General features: G+C 52.8%; 1 protein-coding gene across 9 annotated transcripts in view; it reads left to right on the top strand.

Annotated features, from left to right (window-relative positions):
• The window catches only part of NCOR2 (nuclear receptor corepressor 2), a 237005-nt gene that overhangs the window by 116371 nt on the left and 100767 nt on the right, over positions 1-19867 (top strand). For all 9 annotated transcript variants that reach the window (XM_062624136.1, XM_062624129.1, XM_062624134.1 and 6 more), the window contains exons 6-7: positions 7587-7700; positions 17912-17968. In XM_062624136.1, coding sequence (XP_062480120.1) covers positions 7587-7700; positions 17912-17968 — 171 coding nt within the window. The remainder of the gene's footprint in view (positions 1-7586; positions 7701-17911; positions 17969-19867) is intronic.

Below are 19867 nucleotides of genomic sequence, written 5' to 3'. Positions count from 1 at the left end.
TTTGTCTATAGTATTCCACTTGGCCGAACGACTCGTAACATCGTCCTTGTACGGAAACCTTTCTTTCACAGCTGCCAAGAGCCTCCTCCAAAGGCTGAGGGACTTTTTCTCTCTTGCAATTGCTTTGTCAATTCCCCCTTCTCTAGCAAGTGATCCCAGCTGCTTGGCTTCTGTACCTTCTAGTTCGTGACCATCAGCCCCATTGTCCCAGCATCGGAGTAACCAGGTGATGATGTGCTCCCCTGGTTGACGGGTAAAATCTTTTCGCATATTCCGCAGCTCGGTTGAGGTCCGAGGTCGAGAAGTTACCTCTTCTTCTTCTTCTTCGTCATGTGATGATGACTCCTGATCAGATTCTGGACCGGGTGGTGAATTCATTGGTTCTTCATCTCGCTTCACCCTTTTTGCCTCCTTTTTGCTTGTTCTCTTGCGTACAGGGGCAACTGATATTGGTACGAATTGGTCCTCTGGTTTGGCTGCAGTGATTATCACTGTGGTTTGAGTAGCAACTGTACTTGTTACTGGGGGTGGTGTAGCTACTGTGCTTGGAGCTGGGGTAACCGCGCTGTCTGTTGCAGTTGAAGTTTGAGCAGCTGCTGTACTTGCCACTGGGACAGCTGTGCTGTTCATTGCAGCCAAAGTTTGAGTAGCGACTGTTGCTTTGCCCTCAGATCCGCCGACATTCTTTTCCTTTTGAAGGTGCTGGATAGTGTTGAACAAGGCCCTGTAAGCATAGGCCAAGCCCCAGCACGTTGCCATGATTTGTCCATCTCTGGTATGGCCAGAATGACCACACACCTCATTTAAGTGTTTTACTAATTCTTCTGGATTTTGCAGTTGTTCAGTAGTGAAATTCCAAAGTACTGGAGGGGCCCACTGACCTAGATACTTGCCCATACTATCCCACACACCCTGCCACTCATGGCTGTCCAGCCTCAGGGAAAATCTCTCGGTCCTCCTACATCGTCGTTTGACCCCAGACAAGACCCAAACCTGAATCTGCTTAACTCTTGAAATCAGTAGTGGGTAAAACACACTCTGTATGCGTGTTAGCATGGTGATTCCCATCACCATCAGCAAACAAGTCTCAACAGCATTAAAAGGCCATTCAAAAAATTCAAAACTCTCAAATGTAAATGGTCTGGGGGGACGACTAGGAGGGTAAAAGGATGTCTCCTTCCCAGGTTGAGCACCTGAGAAGGAGAAAAAAGATGTGTAATTGCTAAGCACCTCCATCATATACCTCCCAAAGTATAAAGGTGGTGACCACACTGGGAACATAAGCCAGATCAATTTCATGATCAATGATTCTATTGTATTACAAGTCATTACCATAAAGTACAATGGGATAAAAACCTTAGCCCAAGCCCCATACTTGAAAAACACTAATACAGCAAGTACCGGATGGACGTAAGATATCATATACTGAAACTGTGAGATCAAGAGGAACAACCTTGAGAGCCAATAAATCAGCATTGTGACGAGTGACTATCAATCCAGTCAGATCTGTTCTTATCTCAACCCTTCGTGCCCCACGTTGGGCGCCAAAAAGAACTGTCGTGGTTTAAACCCAGTCAGGTAGCTTGTTCACTCACTCCCAGTGAGTGGTGCCGAGCTGACAACAATCGAGGTCCGTGTCCGTCTTCCCCCCCTGCCTCCCCGCACCGGGGCTCTCCCCTTCCCCGCTCCCGGAGGAACGGGGAGGAGGATCGAGAGAGTGCAACTCCTACGGGTTGAGACAAAAACAGTCCAGCAACAAATCACCACCGCTACTATCAGCTACAACAATGATAAGGGAAAATAACAAGGGAAGAGAATACGATACCACCGGCCAAGAGAAACGAGCTCCACCCGGAAACCCCTGTCCTTCCGGGTCACTCCCAGTTACCCCTCACCCCGGGCATGACGTGCTGTGGTATGGAATACCTCCCCGGCTAGCCCGGGTCAGGCGCCCCGTCTCTGCTTCCTCACAGCCTCCCCTCCTCCCTGGCAGAGCATGAGCCTCACAGAGTCCTTGGTCAGGGTAAACATCACTTAGCAACAACCGAGAACATCGGCTTCACCAACACTGTTCTCAAACTGGAAGTCAAAACACAGCACTGTACCAGTTAACACAAAGGAAAAACATGACTGCTACTGTGGAACCCAGGACAAGCGTACAGTTGACTTTCCTCCCCATCAGATCTGTATTTTCCCATAGCAGGTACTCTCCCTTTCTTCCCTGCAAGACAAGCAGGATGGTTTGGGTTTGCTTTCAAACAGTGTGGTTTAATTAACATGAAGGGCCCTTTTTTGGTGTTGCTTTTTATCTGCAGAGATATCAGCGTGCTTAGGGAGAGGGAGCCGAGAGTGGGCAGAAGCAGCTGTGCTGGGGATGCAAGGAAGCAGCCGTGTGTGACAGCTTGCAGGGGACAGTAGCATCTGGAGTGATGGGAACCACAGAGGTTCCTTTTGTTGGGTTTGGTGGGAGCTGGGAGAAGCCAGCCCTTTCCCTCTCCCTCCTAGGAAACACAACAAAGTGCTGGTGTCCTGCCTCAGCTGGCAGTCTGGCTGCTGGTCCATGTCTGTAACCCACATTTGAGGACGGAGGTGCAAACCATGGTCATTTCCCACTGTGGAGAAGCGCTTCCAGAGTGGGATATGCTCCTGGAGCAGCAGTGAAGGTCCCTCTCATGGCAGCTGGGAGGACTGACAGCTCTGCCGATCCCCTGCCTGACTCCAGAGATGCTAAGGAGCTGCTGTTGATGCTGACGGGAGCAGCATATGCTCCTTGTTGTTAAATTGAAGCTGTCCTTCCGTAAGGAAATGGGGTTTTTATTGTTGGCTGCTTTGGTTGCTTTATTTCTTCCTTCTGAGCGAATTTTATGGTACTTCCTCCCCACAAAAATGCTCTGCTGAGTGGGGAAGGAGGTGAAAGTGGCTGTTGGCAGGAAAAGCATCCCCTCCCTCTTTTTGGCACATGGTGGCAAAGTCGTTTGGTAGCAGATCCCACCCCTCCAGCATGGGTTCCTCTCCCCTCTGTCAGAATCTTTCCCCAGCCCAGGGCTGGCACATCTGGGAAGAAGCATTTTGGGGGGGAAGTGCGTGTTCCTGAGATGCTCCGGGAACGTTTTGTCCATCTGTGCATCTGAGCTGTCAGTGCAGGAGAAGGACGAGCGAGGGAAAGCAATCATCCTGGAGCAGAGACTGCTCCTGCAGGAGCAGGGGAGGTATCGTACGCAGCCAGAATATCCTAATGCTTTTCCCCTCTGTCTCTGGGAGGCCTTCTCAGGGTAATTAAATACATTTGTATGGAAAAATATAAATCCCAGCCAGCCCCAAACCACCATTTCTCTCTTTCTGCTTGTTCCAGACATGGCAGGGAAGGCTCTGCCTGGACTTTGCAAGAAGCAAACGTCTCCAGCAAGTTGAGAAACCTTCCCCAAGCCCTGTGCACCTCTGGCAGAAGGCCACCTCCACCAGCCATCCCCCACTCATTCATGCACCATATGCGCTTAAATCTCTTGCTGAGTCCTTTCTCCCTCTCTTCCTGACAGGGAAGGATAATCCTTATGCATTTATTCCTGGCAGCGGTACCGGGGATCTGAAGGAGAAATGAACTGCTGGGCTGTTCTCTGCAGTGGTGCCTCAGCCTCCCTGGGCGCCGAGCTCAGCACAGGGCTCTCCAGGAGCACAACACTCCCACCTGGTGATGGAGGTGGAGCCGCATGGGTGGAAGAGCTCCAGGGTGTCTCCTTCCATCTGTCTCAAGGCTGAGTTTCCTCTGTTTTCCCCTTGGCTCTTTGCAAGGGGGTTTCGGAGATGCCCTGTGTCTGGAAGCCCTCTCCTCTGGGCAGGTGAAGCATCCTGGTACCCAGGTACCAGATGAGGCAGTGTGGTAACTTGGGGGGTATGTGTTTAATGACCTTGGCTTCATCATGCAGGTCCCTTCGGCACAGGAGTTGGTACCTGTGGGCACAGGGTCTTCCTGCAATGCCACCCACCGCTTGCCAGCACTGCAGGATCTCCTGGCCCTTCTGTAGTGTGTGGTCCAGCCAAAGGGACTCTTATCGGGAGAGGGCACCTCCTCCACTTGGAGAAGGGTTGGCTTTTGGATGCTGTAGGAGCCAGGGCTATGGCTAATGATGGCATCTTGCATCCCTTCAGCATTGCTGTGCTGTCTTTCATTTGGGAAGAGCAGGAGGCTCGTGGGCAGCTACTGCTGGGAGTGGGGAGGGAGAGAGTGTGGAGCCGTCAAGACTCATCTCTCATCCTGCTTCTCTCCTATAAAGGTCACAGTCCCAGCCTAGCTCTTGTGGCAGACCTTTAAGAAACCCATTTTTTCCGTGTCTGGGAACCCTGACCTATCTTCCTTTGCCATTTCCCACAGCTGCCAGGGATAGCTGTCATGGGCTGAACCTGCTGCGGTCAGGTGTGCTGCCTGTAGCCCCTGCCTGCATCCTTCCCTCTAGCATCCCTCCTATAATAACGGCACAGTGTTACACCACAGAGAGTGGAGTTTAATTCTCTACTGTATTTCAGCTATAATTAGATTTGTATTTTTTCTTTCAACGAGCTGCTTTTAATGAGCCTCCACTTACTGGCAAACTTTCATTTCCTGATACGCCGTCAACCCCTCTTGTCTGAAATCACTTACAACACACCGACCGCTTCGCAGGATTTTTGTGGGTTTCAGAACAGCGTAGCCAAGATTCTGACATAGTCTTTTTTTTACCCAAATATTTCCCCCAAGGGAAGCAGAGGATTTGACAGATCCCTTTTGGTGGCTCTGTCGTTGGAGTTCTGTCATGTGCGAGCAAGGCTGTGTGATGAGGATGCTTTAGGACACTAAGCAAGAGCAGGCAAATGCCTGGAAGCGCTGCTTCTGCGCTGGGGCTAATGCTGAGGCCTGCTTTGGAGCCTGTGGTTTCAGCCCTGGCTTCCCAAAGAGCTCTTGTCCCCTTTGCACATCACTGTGATTTGGGCCACCTGAGAAACAGCCATGAGGGAGAAGAGAAGGGAGCTTAGGGGCTTGGTTGTAGCCTTTGATGTGCTGCGGTGGTGTGGCTCTTTGTGGGCAGGAAGGGACGGATCCCTGCGGAGATGGGGAAGTTTAATCCCTTTCCAGATTGTGGATGGTCCAAGCTGGCTGTTTACTGGCCATCCCCACACATGGCTGGAGTAACCTCGAGGTTAAGACCCAGAGGTGGGTATGCTGATGCCAGGCTGTCCTGCCTGTGCCAGAACCCACTCCCCAGTCTGGCTGGCAGTGGTGATGTGGTTTTGGCTGTATCTTGTTGTTCTCTGTGCTGCTGCTTTTTCCTGCATGGAAAAAGATGTCCACGTGTGGGGAGGTGGGACACGACAGAGACCAGCATGGGGGTGCTTCATCCTTTGAAACATATTTCATTTAAGGGGTGTGAGTTTTCTCAGCCAAGCCAGTAGACCTATCTGGTGCTTAAGTGTTCTCTTGGACCGCATCCCACATCCCTAGTGTTGTCAGCAGGAGCAGAGATGATCTGAAGGAGGAATAGATACCGAGCTTCTTCTTGAACCACCAGGCACTGCTGTCTCCGGTAGCACGGTGCCTTTCTCACCTCTGGTGCAAGCTGATTGCGCTCAGTCCCAGCTGCATTTTCTCCTAGTACAAGGCTTGATTTCCCCCTCCTTCCTTCACCAGGGACTGCTTTTGACTGCAGGGAAAACAACCCACAGAGGTTTGGAGATTGGGAAGCGAGCAGTGAGAAAACCAGAGGCGGTTTTGAGAGCCGCTGCCTCTCCTGTGCCTGTGCTGCCCCGCAGCTGCCGTGCGCAGCCTGCGCGCTCCCTCCTCGCACCGAGCCACAAGGAATCTCTATTTCCTCTTCTGGATGAGCAGTTCCTCAGGCTTACCGGGAGGGCTCAGATGTCTTCTCCTGCTCGTGCCCGTCGGGAGAGATGGAGATGCAGGTCATACGTCAGATACACCTGCAGACCGCAGCGATGCTCAGGAGTTGTTTCTTAGGTCTGCTCCTTTATCATTAAAGCTTGTCATGGGCTGCAAGGCTCCCATTACACAATTGGTGATCTCCAAAGGTGTATATGTAAAACTGAAAGAGGGGACACTTAGATTAGGCATTAGGAAAAGGTTCTTCCCTGTGAGGGTGCTGAGGCGCTGGCACAGGGTGCCCAGAGGAGCTGTGGCTGCCCCATCCCTGGCAGTGTTCAAGGCCAGGTTGAACACAGCAGCTTGGAGCAACCTGCTCTAGTGGGAGGTGTCCCTGCCCGTGGCAGGGTTTGGAGCTGGATGAGCTTTAAGGCCCTTTCCAACCCAAACCATTCTGTGTGGATTTGCTGCCTTCTGCTTTCTGTCTTCCAAGGGGGTGGGTAGCATTTAATCTGGTTGGGGCTGGGTGCCTTTTACTACATGTGTGGTGGAGACATGGTGGTCATGCTTGTGGAGCAGCTCCTGGATGTTTCTGTTGTGACAGGGGGCGAAGCTTAGGATGAGGCACCCCTTGGGTTGTGTTGTCCTAGCACAGGCAGACACATGGAGGTGAAGGGGTGTATGTTTGCATGCAGCTGCTGCACCTCAGAGCGCAAATACCATGAAATGTGGAGCTGTGGCAGTGCGGTGAAGGCAGTGAGAAAGCAGAAGAGCCAACAAAACAAGCTCCTCAACACTGCTGTCTTTGAGGGTGGGTCACCTGGGTGATGTCCATCCACACCTACTGGGCTTTATCTAGTTGAAGCCTGGACTTGGTGGTTTCTGCTGAGGACAGCATGTTCTGTATGAAGGGAGGAGAGGAATGAGTCTTATTCCGCCTGATGCCTGGAAGGTGGCTCATGCTGCAGCTCTCCCTGTACCTGTTGGGGCAGCCAGAGTTGCACGGTGTGTTCATGGCTCTGGGCATTTGCAGCCTGAGTTCTTGTGCTGTCTAGCCTTGACGACCCATGTCTGAGCGCTGTGCTCTCTCTGCAGGAGCTCCTGTAGCTGTTGCTTGCCCTCTTGAGCACTTTGCATCTCTCACCTTGGCCAGGAGGGCTGCCACGTGCCCTATCTGACCAGCTCTGAGCAGGGATGTGAGGATTGATGGCGTTACTGCTGCTCTGCTGTAGTTCCTTGCTCATTTGGTTGCCCAGTGCAGCCGGTGCATAATTCATTTAATCAAGAGCAGTCATCCCAGGGCATCTCCTCCCAACCACAGCATCACAAGATAGAGCTGAAGGTGGAGAGCAGCTTTGCTCCGTGCTCCCTGTAGCACAATAGCAGCTCCAGGGGCAGGTAGCAGCAGGGAGCCAGGCCCGAGCTGTGGTTCCCTTAAAGGGTTTGCAGTAAAATCATCGTGCGCTCCCCAGGAGGCTGGTTCAAGGCAGGTCCTCATCCTCCATGCTGAAAAGGCACTGCCCCAGCAGCTCAGGGGCTGGTGGCCGGGGCAGGGAGCGCTGCGCCTGCGTGGCAGGGGCCATGGGGCAGCTCTCCTCCCTCTCCCCATCCCTCTGTGTCTCGCAGGAAGCCTCCTGCCATGGCGGTTTCTGCCTCGGCACCGCAGAGAGTCGCGTGTGGACGGGGCCGGCTGCGTTTCTCACTGTGACTCACCCTCCTCCTCCCCCTTCTCCTTCCACAGCAACAGTTGGAGGAAGAAGCAGCCAAACCACCAGAGCCTGAAAAACCCATCTCCCCGCCTCCTATCGAGTCCAAACATCGCAGCTTGGTGCAGATCATCTACGACGAGAACAGGGTGAGTCTGGAAACCTTGGAAGTACAAACATGCGATGGTGCCGTGTCAGCGGGCAGGGAACGGGGAGGTTGGTAAAGGGTAAATGGGGGATTCCCCTGGGCAAGAGCCCTGTGGGAGGTGGATAGATGGAGCCTGGTCGGGGGTGGTGACAACAGAGGGCTGAGGAGCTCGCTCTGTTGTGTGGCTCGAGCACAAATGTCTTCTGAAGAACCTGCCTGGGGGGGGTTCCTGTAATCAGCTTTAGATTTGATGCATTCAGGAGATGCTTCAGAGCCCTGTCTGTTAAATAGCTGCTTCCACCCTCTCCTCTGGGAGTGAACCTGGTGGAAAGCTGCCTCAAAGCATTGGGTTTGCTGTGGCAGGGTGAGCTGCATGGATGGAGAGGGGCATCCATGATGCTCTAATGCTGCCAGGCCAGCTGCAAGGTCTCCTGGTTGCTCCTGAGCCCCCCCGGCTGGAGCAGAAAGGACATGGATGCATCCAGGGCTGGATTTGTGGATATTTGGTGCTGTAAACAGTGTTAGCAAAGGTCAGTCCAGCATCCCTGGCTCTGGAGCTCTGCCTTGACCACTCATTTGTTGCATTCAGCCATTGCCTGTAATAGCAGACTGAGGAGACAGGAATTTTGCTGTGTGCTTTGGAGCGATGGTAGGAAATTGGGCCCTTTAGTAGATAATCAAGCATATTCATTTTCATTTAGGTGTTGGATAAAAAGGATGATTTTGCATAAAAGGAAAACTACCAGTCACTAATTGCTCTGAATTGTGAGGCCTGCGATTTCACTGGGAGCTGCAGAAATCCAGGTGCCCAGCTCCTAAAAAGAAAACAAAATTGCATACCCTGCGCTCCCCGGCAGTGCAATTTTCCTGGTTTTCCTTGTTCCATCTGCTTCTCTTCCTCAGCAGTAGGAGACCCAATGCCAGCAAGGTCTGTTGTGCGAGGGGGTAAAGAGGTTGATGTGTTTGAAGCAAGTGCTGGCTTTGCAGACAGTAGGCTTTGGGGGCAGTGATGGGTTCTCCCCATGCACCACCAAGTACCCGCTCCAGGGGTCCTGGGCTAGATGGCTTGTGCCTCCTGTGCAAGGGGTTGGGGTCAGAAAAAGGAGGTCTCAAGCATCTTTATTCCTGTTCGTTTGGGCCCTGTCCTGCTTGGACACTCTCGCGTACCTGGACCACATTACAAGGAGTTCTGCATTTCTCCTTGGAAGTGCCCTAATAGCTGGGACCTGTCATGTGCAGTGCTCAGAGCTGGTGGCATCATTTGTCTCCATGTCTGATTTCATTCCGAGTTGTGCTGACCCTCAAAGCCAGCCTGGTAGCAGGACTTTGCTGTTAACCTTCGCAACAGGGTGCATTTGTTCCAGGTGGGTGCTCAGCGAGGGAAGGTCACATCTGACACCAAATGTTTGCATAATTTCCAGTCCGGCTCTGTGTTTGTGTCTGGATTCACCTGGGATGAGTGAATGATGGCTCTTCCCCTGCTCTTGTAAGGTCCCCTTGCGAGTAGCGTGTAAGCAAGCCTGGCTGTGGGTAGGGAACTCAAACCCAACAGCCCTTCCCTTCTGCTTGATAGAAACCCTAGCAGGCTGGAGGGAAGTTCTTTCTCTGAAGAAGACATGGGCAACGAATGGGTAGTCAGCAGATCCTTGGGTGGCCACTTGTAATGGCTGAGGCTTGGTGGTGTAGGACCCTTTTAAGCACCCCAGCAGGGAGATGCCAAGCTGTGGGCTCTAAGGGGCAGGGTTTGCTGAGCCTTACTGGCAGCACTGCCTTTGTTGTGGTTCCAGTAGCAAAGGCCGGATCCAGCATGCAATTGTCCTTCTAAGGGCCATCCCCAGGCTCAGCTTAGAGCCTCTCACCTCCCTTGGACACGTTTGGGATGCCTTTTGGTGGTGACTGCTCTCCCCCTTGGGGCCAGGAGGAGGAAAGCTGGCAGAGGAAAAGATGAGGGAGCAGTGTCAGGATCATGGGTGGAAAAGAGTGGCTGGTGCTTGGACATCAGACTGCTTTGGGTGGGTTTGGTGGCAGCAGGTGCTTGAGGCGTACCCAGCCATCTGTCAGACACAGGGAGAGCCCCAGGCATGCTTGTGCTGACCTGCGGCTTTGCTGCAGCTTAACAATTGCCAGGTGAGTTGGTAGGAGCAAAGGGCCTTGAGCCAGACAGAGACACATTGATCTAGAGTGGGGAAGGTCCCTGAGCCAAATTTAAAGCCTTTTGGCCTCTTCTGTGCTGTGGCAGAGCAGCGAAGTTGGATGCCTCAAGGTCTGCTTGCAGGAAAATTGGCTATGATGGCTCCAGCCTGCACACAGAGGGAAGAGCATCCTGATTTACTCGCCTCGCTCAGCTTGTGGCTTGCTTGAAGGAGGCAGCATGCTAAGAGATGCAAATGGAAAGTGGATATTCAGGCCTCGAGAAGGAGCACCGCAGAAGAGCTGGCAGAGCCTGAGGTGATATCTGAAGAGCACTGCTGTGCAAGGGGCAGGCAGCCAGCCCTTGTGGCAGTCCCGGAGCAGGTGGGAGGTGGTGATGCACTTCATGGAGGGGCTGTCGCCTGGCTCTGGTTGAATTCCTCATGAACCACGGGTCTGTGCTTCCCCGAGCACGCGGGTGCTGCCGTGCCCGTTCCCACCGCTCCTGCCAGGCTGTGCCGGAGCCGCACACTGTGTGCAGTTATACCCCGAACAAAGGAGACGCCAAAAACAGGCCCTGGGAGAGGAGAGGTAACGTGAGGACAGAGCAGCTCGGAACGCCGGAAAATCGAGTTAGCCAGCCATGCTGTGACCTACTTTCCTTTGGGATAACGGTGGCTGTGCAGGGGTGAATGGCTTCTAATTTTAGCTTATGGCTCATTGGGAAGGAAGTCTATACATTCCTCTCACCGCTGTGCTGCGGAGGGATGAGGGGTTGGGATGCGGGTTGGTGCCGGCCTGGATCCCATTTTCTCCTAGGTTCAGATTCACTGATGCTAAGTGCCCATCATGCTGCTTTTCCCTCTTGTGACCTACTTAATGCCTACGATGCGAAAAGTTCCTTGGCGTTGGAGAGGATAACTGTGGAAAACGTGACCTGTAATCCCCTCCTGCTACACTGCTGGACAAGTAATTGATTTCTGGGAGAAGAAAGGTGCCTGTACAGATTGTGCTGGGGAAGAGCAGAGAGAACCTGCAGTGAAATCCTGCACTGTGAGGCTGGATTGGATTGGAACCTGCACTGGAGCCTTGGATTATAGTGAGGCAGTTGATACGCAAGATCCAGGTGCCTTCTGCCCTGGGTATGTGCTGACCAGAGCTGTTTTGTCTGGTCTCCAAAGGTAAGCTGTGCACCCCCAAAAAAGTACCTTTTGGGAGATGTTTGTAATATAACACATAAAAACACACATACATGTGTCCAAGCCAGGATTTCAACTGTGAGTGCAAACTGTGCTGTTTCTGACAGCATGTATGAGAGTGGAAGTTAACATTTTTGGTACTATCCGTAGACTAAACTGCGAAAAAAACAGTGGGTAGCATTTTCAGAAGCATCCCAGTCCTATTTTCAAAAGTGCTTTTAGTCCTTGAAGAGACAGAACGATGTTTGAAAACAGTGGCGGGTGCTGCAGTCGCGGAGATCAGTCAGACAGGAGCTGAGAGGACCGCTTTGGATGCAGGATGGGTTCATCCCCTCTGAATGCTGGCATGGTGATGCAGAGCTACCTGGGGAGATGCGGTTGTGATGGACGTCTTGCATGCTCTAAAGACTGACAGTGATGCAGGCAGGGGGGATCTAAATGAAACCATGTGAGAGACCTGTAGCATCTCTGCTGTGGGGAGAAGCTGATCCCTGCTGGCTCAGGCACCTCTGAGGAGGTATCTGTGTGGCTCAGCTTCTGTGCAGGCTTTAATTTGCCCCTCTGGGATGTGTTATTGTGTCGAGAGAATTCAGGTTTCTTCCACCTCAGCTCCTCATAACCAGGGCAGATCATCTGTGTATATTTTTAGCCGTGGCTTTATTCCCCAGGGCCGTTCTGGGATTCCTTACATCCGTCCTCTCTTGAACTTGATTGAGCATACCTGGGCTTGAAGATGGTTTTGTGCTTAAAATGGAAATTTCCAGGTCTCTTGCTAAGTACGGGGAGGAGGGCAGCATTCCTGTTGCTCCGAATCCCTTTCCATGCCTTTCCTGGGATGCTGGGCTGGCTGGCCTCTCCTTGTCAGCGTGTCCTGGAGGAAGCTGCACTGCGGCATCCTTGGCTGTGCCAGCAGCCCACCTTGACTCGGCTGGGTGAATTCTCCTTCAAGTCCTCTGTGTGCCCAAAGCCACCATCAGCTGCCATGTACATGTACATGCAGACACTCTGGTGCCTTCTCTCTGACCACTGTGACAACGTGGAGCCTGCATGTACCATCTTCAGCTCCAGATCCGGGTGATTGAAGGCTCTCTGCAGACCTGCTGTGCATCAGAGCCAGGCAGGATTCCCACTCAGGGACCAGGAGATGAAAAGCAGCCTTCATCCTTGTGTCAGACCTGTCCCTGCGAACAAGAGCACGTCAGCCTTCCTCTGAAACACTGAGCTCATTTAGAGGAGCGGGATAAGGTCACGTCAGGACACGGTGTGACTTCACCCTCCACCATCATTCCAGGGAGGGCACGCTGTGTGCTGTGACCCACCGCAGCGTGACGAGGGCTGCTCCGGGTCCCCCTGCATCACCCCTGCATGCTTACAGCCACGCCAGCCCATCCCTGCTGTGCTGTCAGCCCTCTGTAAAACTGGGTTTGATGCAGTGCAGGCAGTGGAAGCCGGCAGCAGCGTCTGTCTCGCTCTTGGGATTGAGTTGGTGGAAATCAATAAGATTAAATTTTAATTCGTTTTCTGTCTCGGTGCTTGTTCCTTCAAAAGGGCACAGCTATCTATCTCCAACCTCGGCATTATGCTGGAAAATTGGAATTCAAAGGGTTGTTTTGAACTTTTTCCACCCCCTGCTGCTGTTGTGTCTGTGCGGAGCGTGTTCCCAGCTATCCGTTTTACCCTCCTCGCATACCTTCATAAAGCATTGATGCCCCATCCATAAATAAGGGAATAAATAAATGAACACTTTTAGCATTGCAAAGTATAATCTAGCCGTTAACTACTGAAAGGCACTGAGCGTGACTCAGATCCCATGGGGGTTTAATGTCTATATAACTCTGATTTTCTATGAACTCCTGATTTACATTAGAAAGGGAAGAATCAGGCCTGCACCGTCAGCACAGAGCTGGTGCAGTAAATAAAGCCTTATCAGTGGAAATGCTTTTGAGCGTTAAGTGTGCATAGATTTTTTTCTCATACCCTATTTTACGTGGTAGTTGGGGTGGGGGCACTTTGTATTTGGCTGCCGAAACGGCCTTCTTCATTGTGCTTTTGTTTCTAGTAACTTCTGGGGTTGCCTTGTCATGGCTTGGTGATGCAAAATGGGCTTTTGAGTAGTCTTAGAGGAGCACTGGATGATGGTCCTGATCTCTGGTTTTGAGGTCTGCTTCAGGATCTGGTGTTCCCAGTAGGTGCATTGACTTAGAAGCATTGTCCATGATGAGCCCAGACCAGAAAATACCATCTCGTGCATTTTCACGTCCTGGAAATAGAGATGAGAAGTGCAGAGAACCCAAATCTGTGGGAGGAGGAAGGTAGACCCTGGGGCGCAGATCTGGCTCCTTGGGTTGGTGAGCAGAGCTTTGCCATAACTGCTCCAGAGCTGAGACTTTGATTTCTAAAAGCCTTCTGTGCAATACTAACCCTTCATTTGCAATGGTGAAATCTTAAGGCACAGGTTGGGTTGGAAGGGACCTTAAAGCTCATCCAGCTCCAACCCCTGCCATGGGCAGGGACACCTTCCACTAGAGCAGCTTGCTCCAAGCTGCTGTGTTCAACCTGGCCTTGAACACTGCCAGGGATGGGGCAGCCACAGCTTCTCTGGGCAAGCCTCTGACCAGTGTCTGCTGATGCTCAGGGACACTTGGGTTCCAGGAGAACCCAGGGCAGAGCACGTATCCTTGGGCTCCCACAGCTGGGTTGGGAGTGCCGGTGGTGGCCATCCCTGCCGGCTGTGGGAGCTGGGGAGGGAAGAGCATTGCTTTCCATTCCCACGGCACTGGGACTTGTCCCACCTGCTTTGTGGGCAAGGCAGCAAATTGCTGGGTGGTTTGGCTCTTGGAGAGAGGATGCCGAGGTTTAAAGGGGAAAGAATTAGTACCTGTGCTTGTAGGAACGAAAACCTTTCCCCATGGAACCAGCACAGCCAGGTGGTGTGGTTTGGTCCCAGCAGATCTTGGCGCAGAGGCAGGGGCTTTGCATCCCCTCAGACTGTTTGCTTTATGCCTTGGGTAGAAAGGTGTCTCGCCCGAGGGCTTCCATGATTTCTGCTGACTTCAGCCACGCTCCTCCTGGGGTTTAGCTGCCTCTTTGCCACGCCATCCCTGCAGTGCCTCTCCCTGGAACATCAAGCTGCCGGGACAGGAATTTTCCCAGGGCCAAAGGGAAGGGCTGTCGAAGGGCTTTGCTTATCTCCATGCCTGCTCCCAAATAGAAACCCTTCCACTCCCCAACGCTGCTGCCTACGGGCTGCTATAAATAACCCCAGGAGCACGGTTCAGCTGCAGCAGCTTTGTGCTGCATGGAGCCATGGCTGGAGTCAGGCCAAGAAAATGCCGCCTCCTAATTTCAGATCCGCTTTCTCAAAATAACTCTCGTGTTTCCTCCTCTTCCATTTTTAAACTTGGCTTTAAGAGGAGCCCACGCAAAATCCCAGCCTCTCCCTCCTCTGGTTTCGGATGCTCCCGCTGCCTCGTGGGGTCAGCTCGTCATCCCCGCGGGAGCTCACATGGCCGGGAAGTTGCTTCCCCCTCCCGATCCTATTTTAAGTTGCTTCAAAGGAAAAACAAGGGGCTGGAGTTTGCTTTGGAAGCCAAATGCTTTTTAGGCGAGAATGGAGGTTTTCCTAGTCTGCAGGGAGGCTTTTGTTGTTGGTGAAGATCTCCTTAGCTGCAAGCCTGTTGGAGGAGCATGAGATGGGGTAAGAGCATGGTCTGCCTGCCCGTGCCCCTGCCCATGGGGGACGGAGGTTCTTTAGGGGTAGCTGCTGCTGCCTGGCCTACCTGTGGGTCTGCGTTTGCACCCGTGTGCCCTGCAGGGACACGGATCAGTGTTTGCGTTCCAGCCTCACCTCTTAAGAGACATCAGTCCCACTGGAGATGCACGCAGAGGACTGGTGTGTGAGGAAGTGCCCAGGGTTTGCTCCTGCTGGTGCCAGACCCAGAGCCACTCCACTAGAGCAGAGTGACTCTGATGTAAATGGGAGCAAAATTCAGCCCCAGGGCTTCACTCCCTCTGCAAACGCTGCTGTTCCCAGGGCTGTAGCAGTATTCCAGGACTCTGTGGAATCGGGAAGAGGGGTCATTAGCTGCTTGCTCTGGAGCTGCACAGGGATTATAGAACTGCTGGGGTTCTTCATGCATCTCACCAGAAGTAATGGCTTAGGTTTGCTTCCCCGTGCATTTATTCCTGTTAAATAACAGGGATTGCAGGAATGGGTGGGGTTACTCAGCACATGTAGGACGAACCCTTTGTGTTCCTTCTACAGGGTCAATCACCAGTCCTACTTCTAATGAAATCAATATCGGAACCAGGTCCTAGGTGTTCCTTTGGCAAGGAAAGGATTGAACGGGGCAGCCAGTGGGCTTCAGCGAAGGTCCTGAGGCTGCCCTTGCACCTGAACAGTTTGAGGTTTGCTTGATTTCTCTAGCCAGGCTTCTGGCTAGCAGGGTCCCCAAGGTCCCCTCCGTCTGTCCATCCTTTGGGATGAGCCCCGGCCTGATGGGAACCTTCTGCTGGGTGTTGATGTGTCCTTCCCAGTTCAGCCACCAGCTCTCACCTCGGTCTGAGTGGCCTTTCAGACAGCCCATTACAGTCCTGCTCTGATCTGATAAATGCAGCAGGGAGCATCGACAATTACAGTGGGTGTCAAGTGTTAATTGGGCAGCTTTCAAGATAGAGGCATTTCTTTGTGTACGTACAAAGATATGACGTGCACGGAATAGCTTCTCCTCCCGATCTTCCATTCGGGAAGACGGGTGTATTACAGTCGGTTAATGCAAGACAAATTGTCATTCTTCTTGATTCACCACATGTTCTGCCTGTGGTGATTTGCCTCCGGGTTGTCTCATTAAGTTGTCTAAACATGGCAAATGCAGCAGCTGAACATACTCAGCTTCTTCTTGAGTTAATCGCATTGTACACACGCTCCTGCAGCAGCCGCGGTTCCAGGCTGCGCCATCCAGTGCTGCCAGAGCATCCTTCACAGGGCTGGTACCCAGGAGAGCAGGCCTATGGTGGGACCTGCTCCTACCCACAATTACACTGACTGCAATTAAATGGTTTGCTGATTGGTTTTGTCCCAGGTATGCATCACAAAAGATTTGGGTAAGCCAATACTTCCCCCTCGCCAGCGAGCAGTGGTGGTTGGCCCCGTCGCCCTCTTGGCAGCAAATGCAGAGTATTTTGTAGCAGTTTTAATGATCCCCTTGAAAAATCTTACCCCTGGTTTTTATTAAGACTTTCAGATGCCACAGTGCTGATGTTCTCCAAGCTCAGCAGGTTTTACAGCTCATGGAGACCAAACTATTAAGCTCTGGCTGGGAGTTCTCCATGTGATGAGTATTTCCAAGGGGCAAGACCCTGGGCAGGCATGGCTTGTTCCTGCTAATGGAATCAGGTGCACAGCAGCAGAAATGTCTAATGCTGCAGAGTGAGCCAGGCCAGGCTGTGTTTGGTGGGGTTTGATTTCCCCATCATCAGCGGGAGAATGCTTGCGGGGACGCAGACCTGGGTGCTGCATTAGCTGGGACTTGGCAATCCTGGTGGAGGATATCCTCTTCATGGAAGGGATCTTGAGTGGAAGAGGCAGGTGCTCTATAGCAGATGGGGTGTTTCATGAGCTGGGCTGGTTCGTGGTGGTGTTCAGGCCACGTGTGGCACTAAAGCTATGTGAGTGCTGTGGTTTGCAGACAGGTCCTGGTGCTGGGATCACTTTGCTTCCTCTGTGGGTCAGGTCCCTTCTTCCCCTTACGTGTCATGCAACCACAGAGGACACTTAATGTGGTGTTGTGACATAAAGGTGGTTTTGTGGGGGTGTTTGCTGGCCATGTGAGCCCCTGAAGCAGAGGGAGAGCAGTGGGAGCCAGACCCCTGGAACTGGAATCCCTTCCCTGCCCTGGGGGGCTTCACCCAGGCTTTGCCAAAGCCCCCAGAGCTCAGCCCTCCAGGGCTCTGGTGCTGACGGGGTTAAAATGATGACTGTGCTTCCAAAAAGGGGTTTCCCCCCCTCCCTTTAAATCCTGGGGAAGCCCAGCTCTGCCCACTGCTCCTTCACCCCTGTTTTAGGCAGCTGTGGATTTTCTCACCTCCCTGCCCCAAAATAGCTAAAATCACCTATTCTATTGAACAAACACCTCCAAAAATCCATCTCCTCAGCCCTGCTGCTAGCAGGTATTTGCCTGTATCAGCTCAGCCCTGTGGCTCATCATGATCTGGATGTATCAGACCTGTCAGTAAACCCCCCTTAAAGCCTGGCTTTTTAAGGAAGTGCTGTTTACTGAAAATGTCATCTTTTATTTAGGCTCCTGCTGCAGCCAACCCATGTCTTCTTTTCAGGCCTGTTTAATTAGTAACGGCAGCACAGCCCCTGACACATGTTCCTTGGTGGTGTTTTTTACCTCTAATAGGCATTAGGTAGCTTGGCTGGGGGTGGGAGGGAGCAGAGAAGGGGAGGGACAAGATGAGGAGCCAAGGGCAGCTCAAATCTAACATCACATGCTTGTGAAGTAATGAATCCTAGAAAGGGCATCTCTGCCTGCGCGCTGGCTCGTCCTCCCTCCTCCTTGATGGGCAGCCATACAGAGGTGATGGGTTCAGTCATCCCCCTTGCACCCAATGGGGTTGGGGATTCGGGTCGCTCCGCAGGCAGAGCTCAGATGTGGTAAAGTCAGGATAACTCAAGTGCCAGAGCCCTTTGCCTGTGGGGCTTTCCTGTAGGTCCAGAGGCTGATCTGAACCTTTCCATTCACTTCCAGGGTGGGATTTGTGGCTGCTCTGTGGAGGTTTGGGAAGGGGTTTTAGCACAGGGGAAGGGCTGGAGCAGGGGCTGTGACTGTAACTGATGGCAGAAATAACTTGGTTTTCTCTCTCCCCTTTCTCCCTGCAGAAGAAGGCAGAGGCTGCTCACCGGATCCTGGAAGGACTGGGTCCTCAGGTGGAGCTGGTGAGTGTTACCTCTCAATGCAGGCTTTCAGAGGTCCCTGGGTGGCGAGCACAGCACCCTGTGTGTGTGTCTGAGCTGTCAGAGGAAGCTGCTGCTGGCCCGGACCTCTCACTGTCACAGCACCAAGGCAGGAAGCGAAGACGAGTACTGAAACCCAGGCAGAGACACACAGCCCTCTTTGGAGGGCCTTAACCCTTAGGTAATCCTCATGTGCTGCGGCAGAGCTGGGTGATGGAAGGGACTCCAGCACAGCTTGCATCCACTTGGGATGCTGTTAGCTTCATTGGCTTCATCTCTCCTCTGTCCCACCCCACTGCAGACAGAGGAGGGTGCTCTGTAAGCACTGTGCTTACAGTGACGTGCAGGTACTGGGATTCACACACATCCTATTCCTGTCTCCCTCATGCACAGGACAGCTGGGAAGAACAACTTCTAATAAATTGCCCATTAGGGGCTGCCTCCTCATCCGGCAAAATCCAGCTGTAAATGAAGCGATTGAGTGCTGGAGGGGCGCCTGAAAACAGCCCCTGAGGGGCTGAGTCCTGAAGAAGGGTGCCTGGAGAAGCTGCATCCGCAGTGATGCTGCTGGAAGGATCCAAGGGGGACAGACGTATGTCTTGCACTGCCCCAGCCGTGGGGTGTGAGGTGGGAGTGAGCACAGTCCTGGGCAGCTGTAATTTACCTTGCCTTGTGGAGGTGGTACTAATTGCTGTCTTCCCTGGGTGTGTAAGGGAGAGGTCACAAGGGAATTAGTGCTCACTGCTACGTGTCGAAGCCCACTTCCTTGTTTGGGGAGGTAGTGCTCATTACTCTTGATTTGAGTCACCGGGGTCAAACCCTTTGCTCTCTTTCTGCTCTGAGGATTGGCAGTGCCTGGGGTTGGTGTTTCCTCATCAAAATATGTTACATTTCCTTTTCCTTCCTCCCCCTCCTTTTTGCCCTTCATTTCTCCCTTTTTTTAGGTCGTTGATGCTTTGTCCCTGGGTGCTGACACTGCACAGGGGGGAGCTGTAGCAGCACCCAGTGCACACTTCTCCTCTCTTGCCTTGCCTTACTCTCAGAGGGCAGGGGAAACCTCTGCTGAGAACACCCTGCAAAACCCCAGTTGGGTTCTGTGTGTGCCTTGCAGAATGTCTCATCTGGCTGCCCAGAGACACTTCCTATGGCCCAGCCCCCCCCGTTATGTTGGCCAAAACAGCACCCAGGACCTGCCAACGGCCTCTGCGAGGCAGGATGAATAGTCAGATCTGAGTTGGAAAGGAAGCAGCTTTGCATGCTCTGCCCGATGCGCACCCCTGTCCATCAGCCTCAGCATAGACACATCCGAGCCATCTCTTACAGGGAGGTTGAGCAGCCTGGTGCTAATCCTGTGCAAAACCTCTGCAAGCAGCAACGGTGGCTGTCAGCAGAGTGCAGGGTCTTGCGTTGCTGTGGGCTCTGGTTGTTGGGAGCTCTGGGTGTTGCTTTGCAGCTGCAGTGCTGTGGTGGATACACTTGAGCTCAGTAGCGGGGCAGCTTCCAGGGGCTGATGGTGTGAGACAAGAAGTCACGGTGGGGATGGGTTTAGTCATGGCAGAGAGAGGCCAGAGGTTACCACAGCGCTGGCAAACCACGGCTGCAAGCAGAGTGAGGTGGTGCTGCTGGCAGGATGCTGCCATGGCTGCATCCCCTCCTTGTGCTGCTGTTACTGAGGGCTGTGGTGGGGCTCTGCCTTCTGCCCTGCTGGCAGCAGGTTGTGCCAGGGAGGTTGTGTTTGCATGAAGAAAGAAATCCTGTCACCTGAGGACATTGATGGGCTTGTTGAGGCTCCTGTAGCATTACCTGGAAGAAAGGGTTCTGAAAGTAGTCCAGTGTAGGGTAAAATAGGGATTTACCCAGGCGTTTTGTGTCTGTGTTGTG

Source organism: Pezoporus occidentalis, unplaced genomic scaffold, assembly GCF_034315485.1.
Source record: "Pezoporus occidentalis ecotype Australia unplaced genomic scaffold, CSIRO_AGI_Poc_V1 ctg262, whole genome shotgun sequence".
Lineage (NCBI taxonomy): Eukaryota > Metazoa > Chordata > Aves > Psittaciformes > Psittacidae > Pezoporus > Pezoporus occidentalis.
This window is presented reverse-complemented; position numbering and strand designations above follow the sequence as displayed.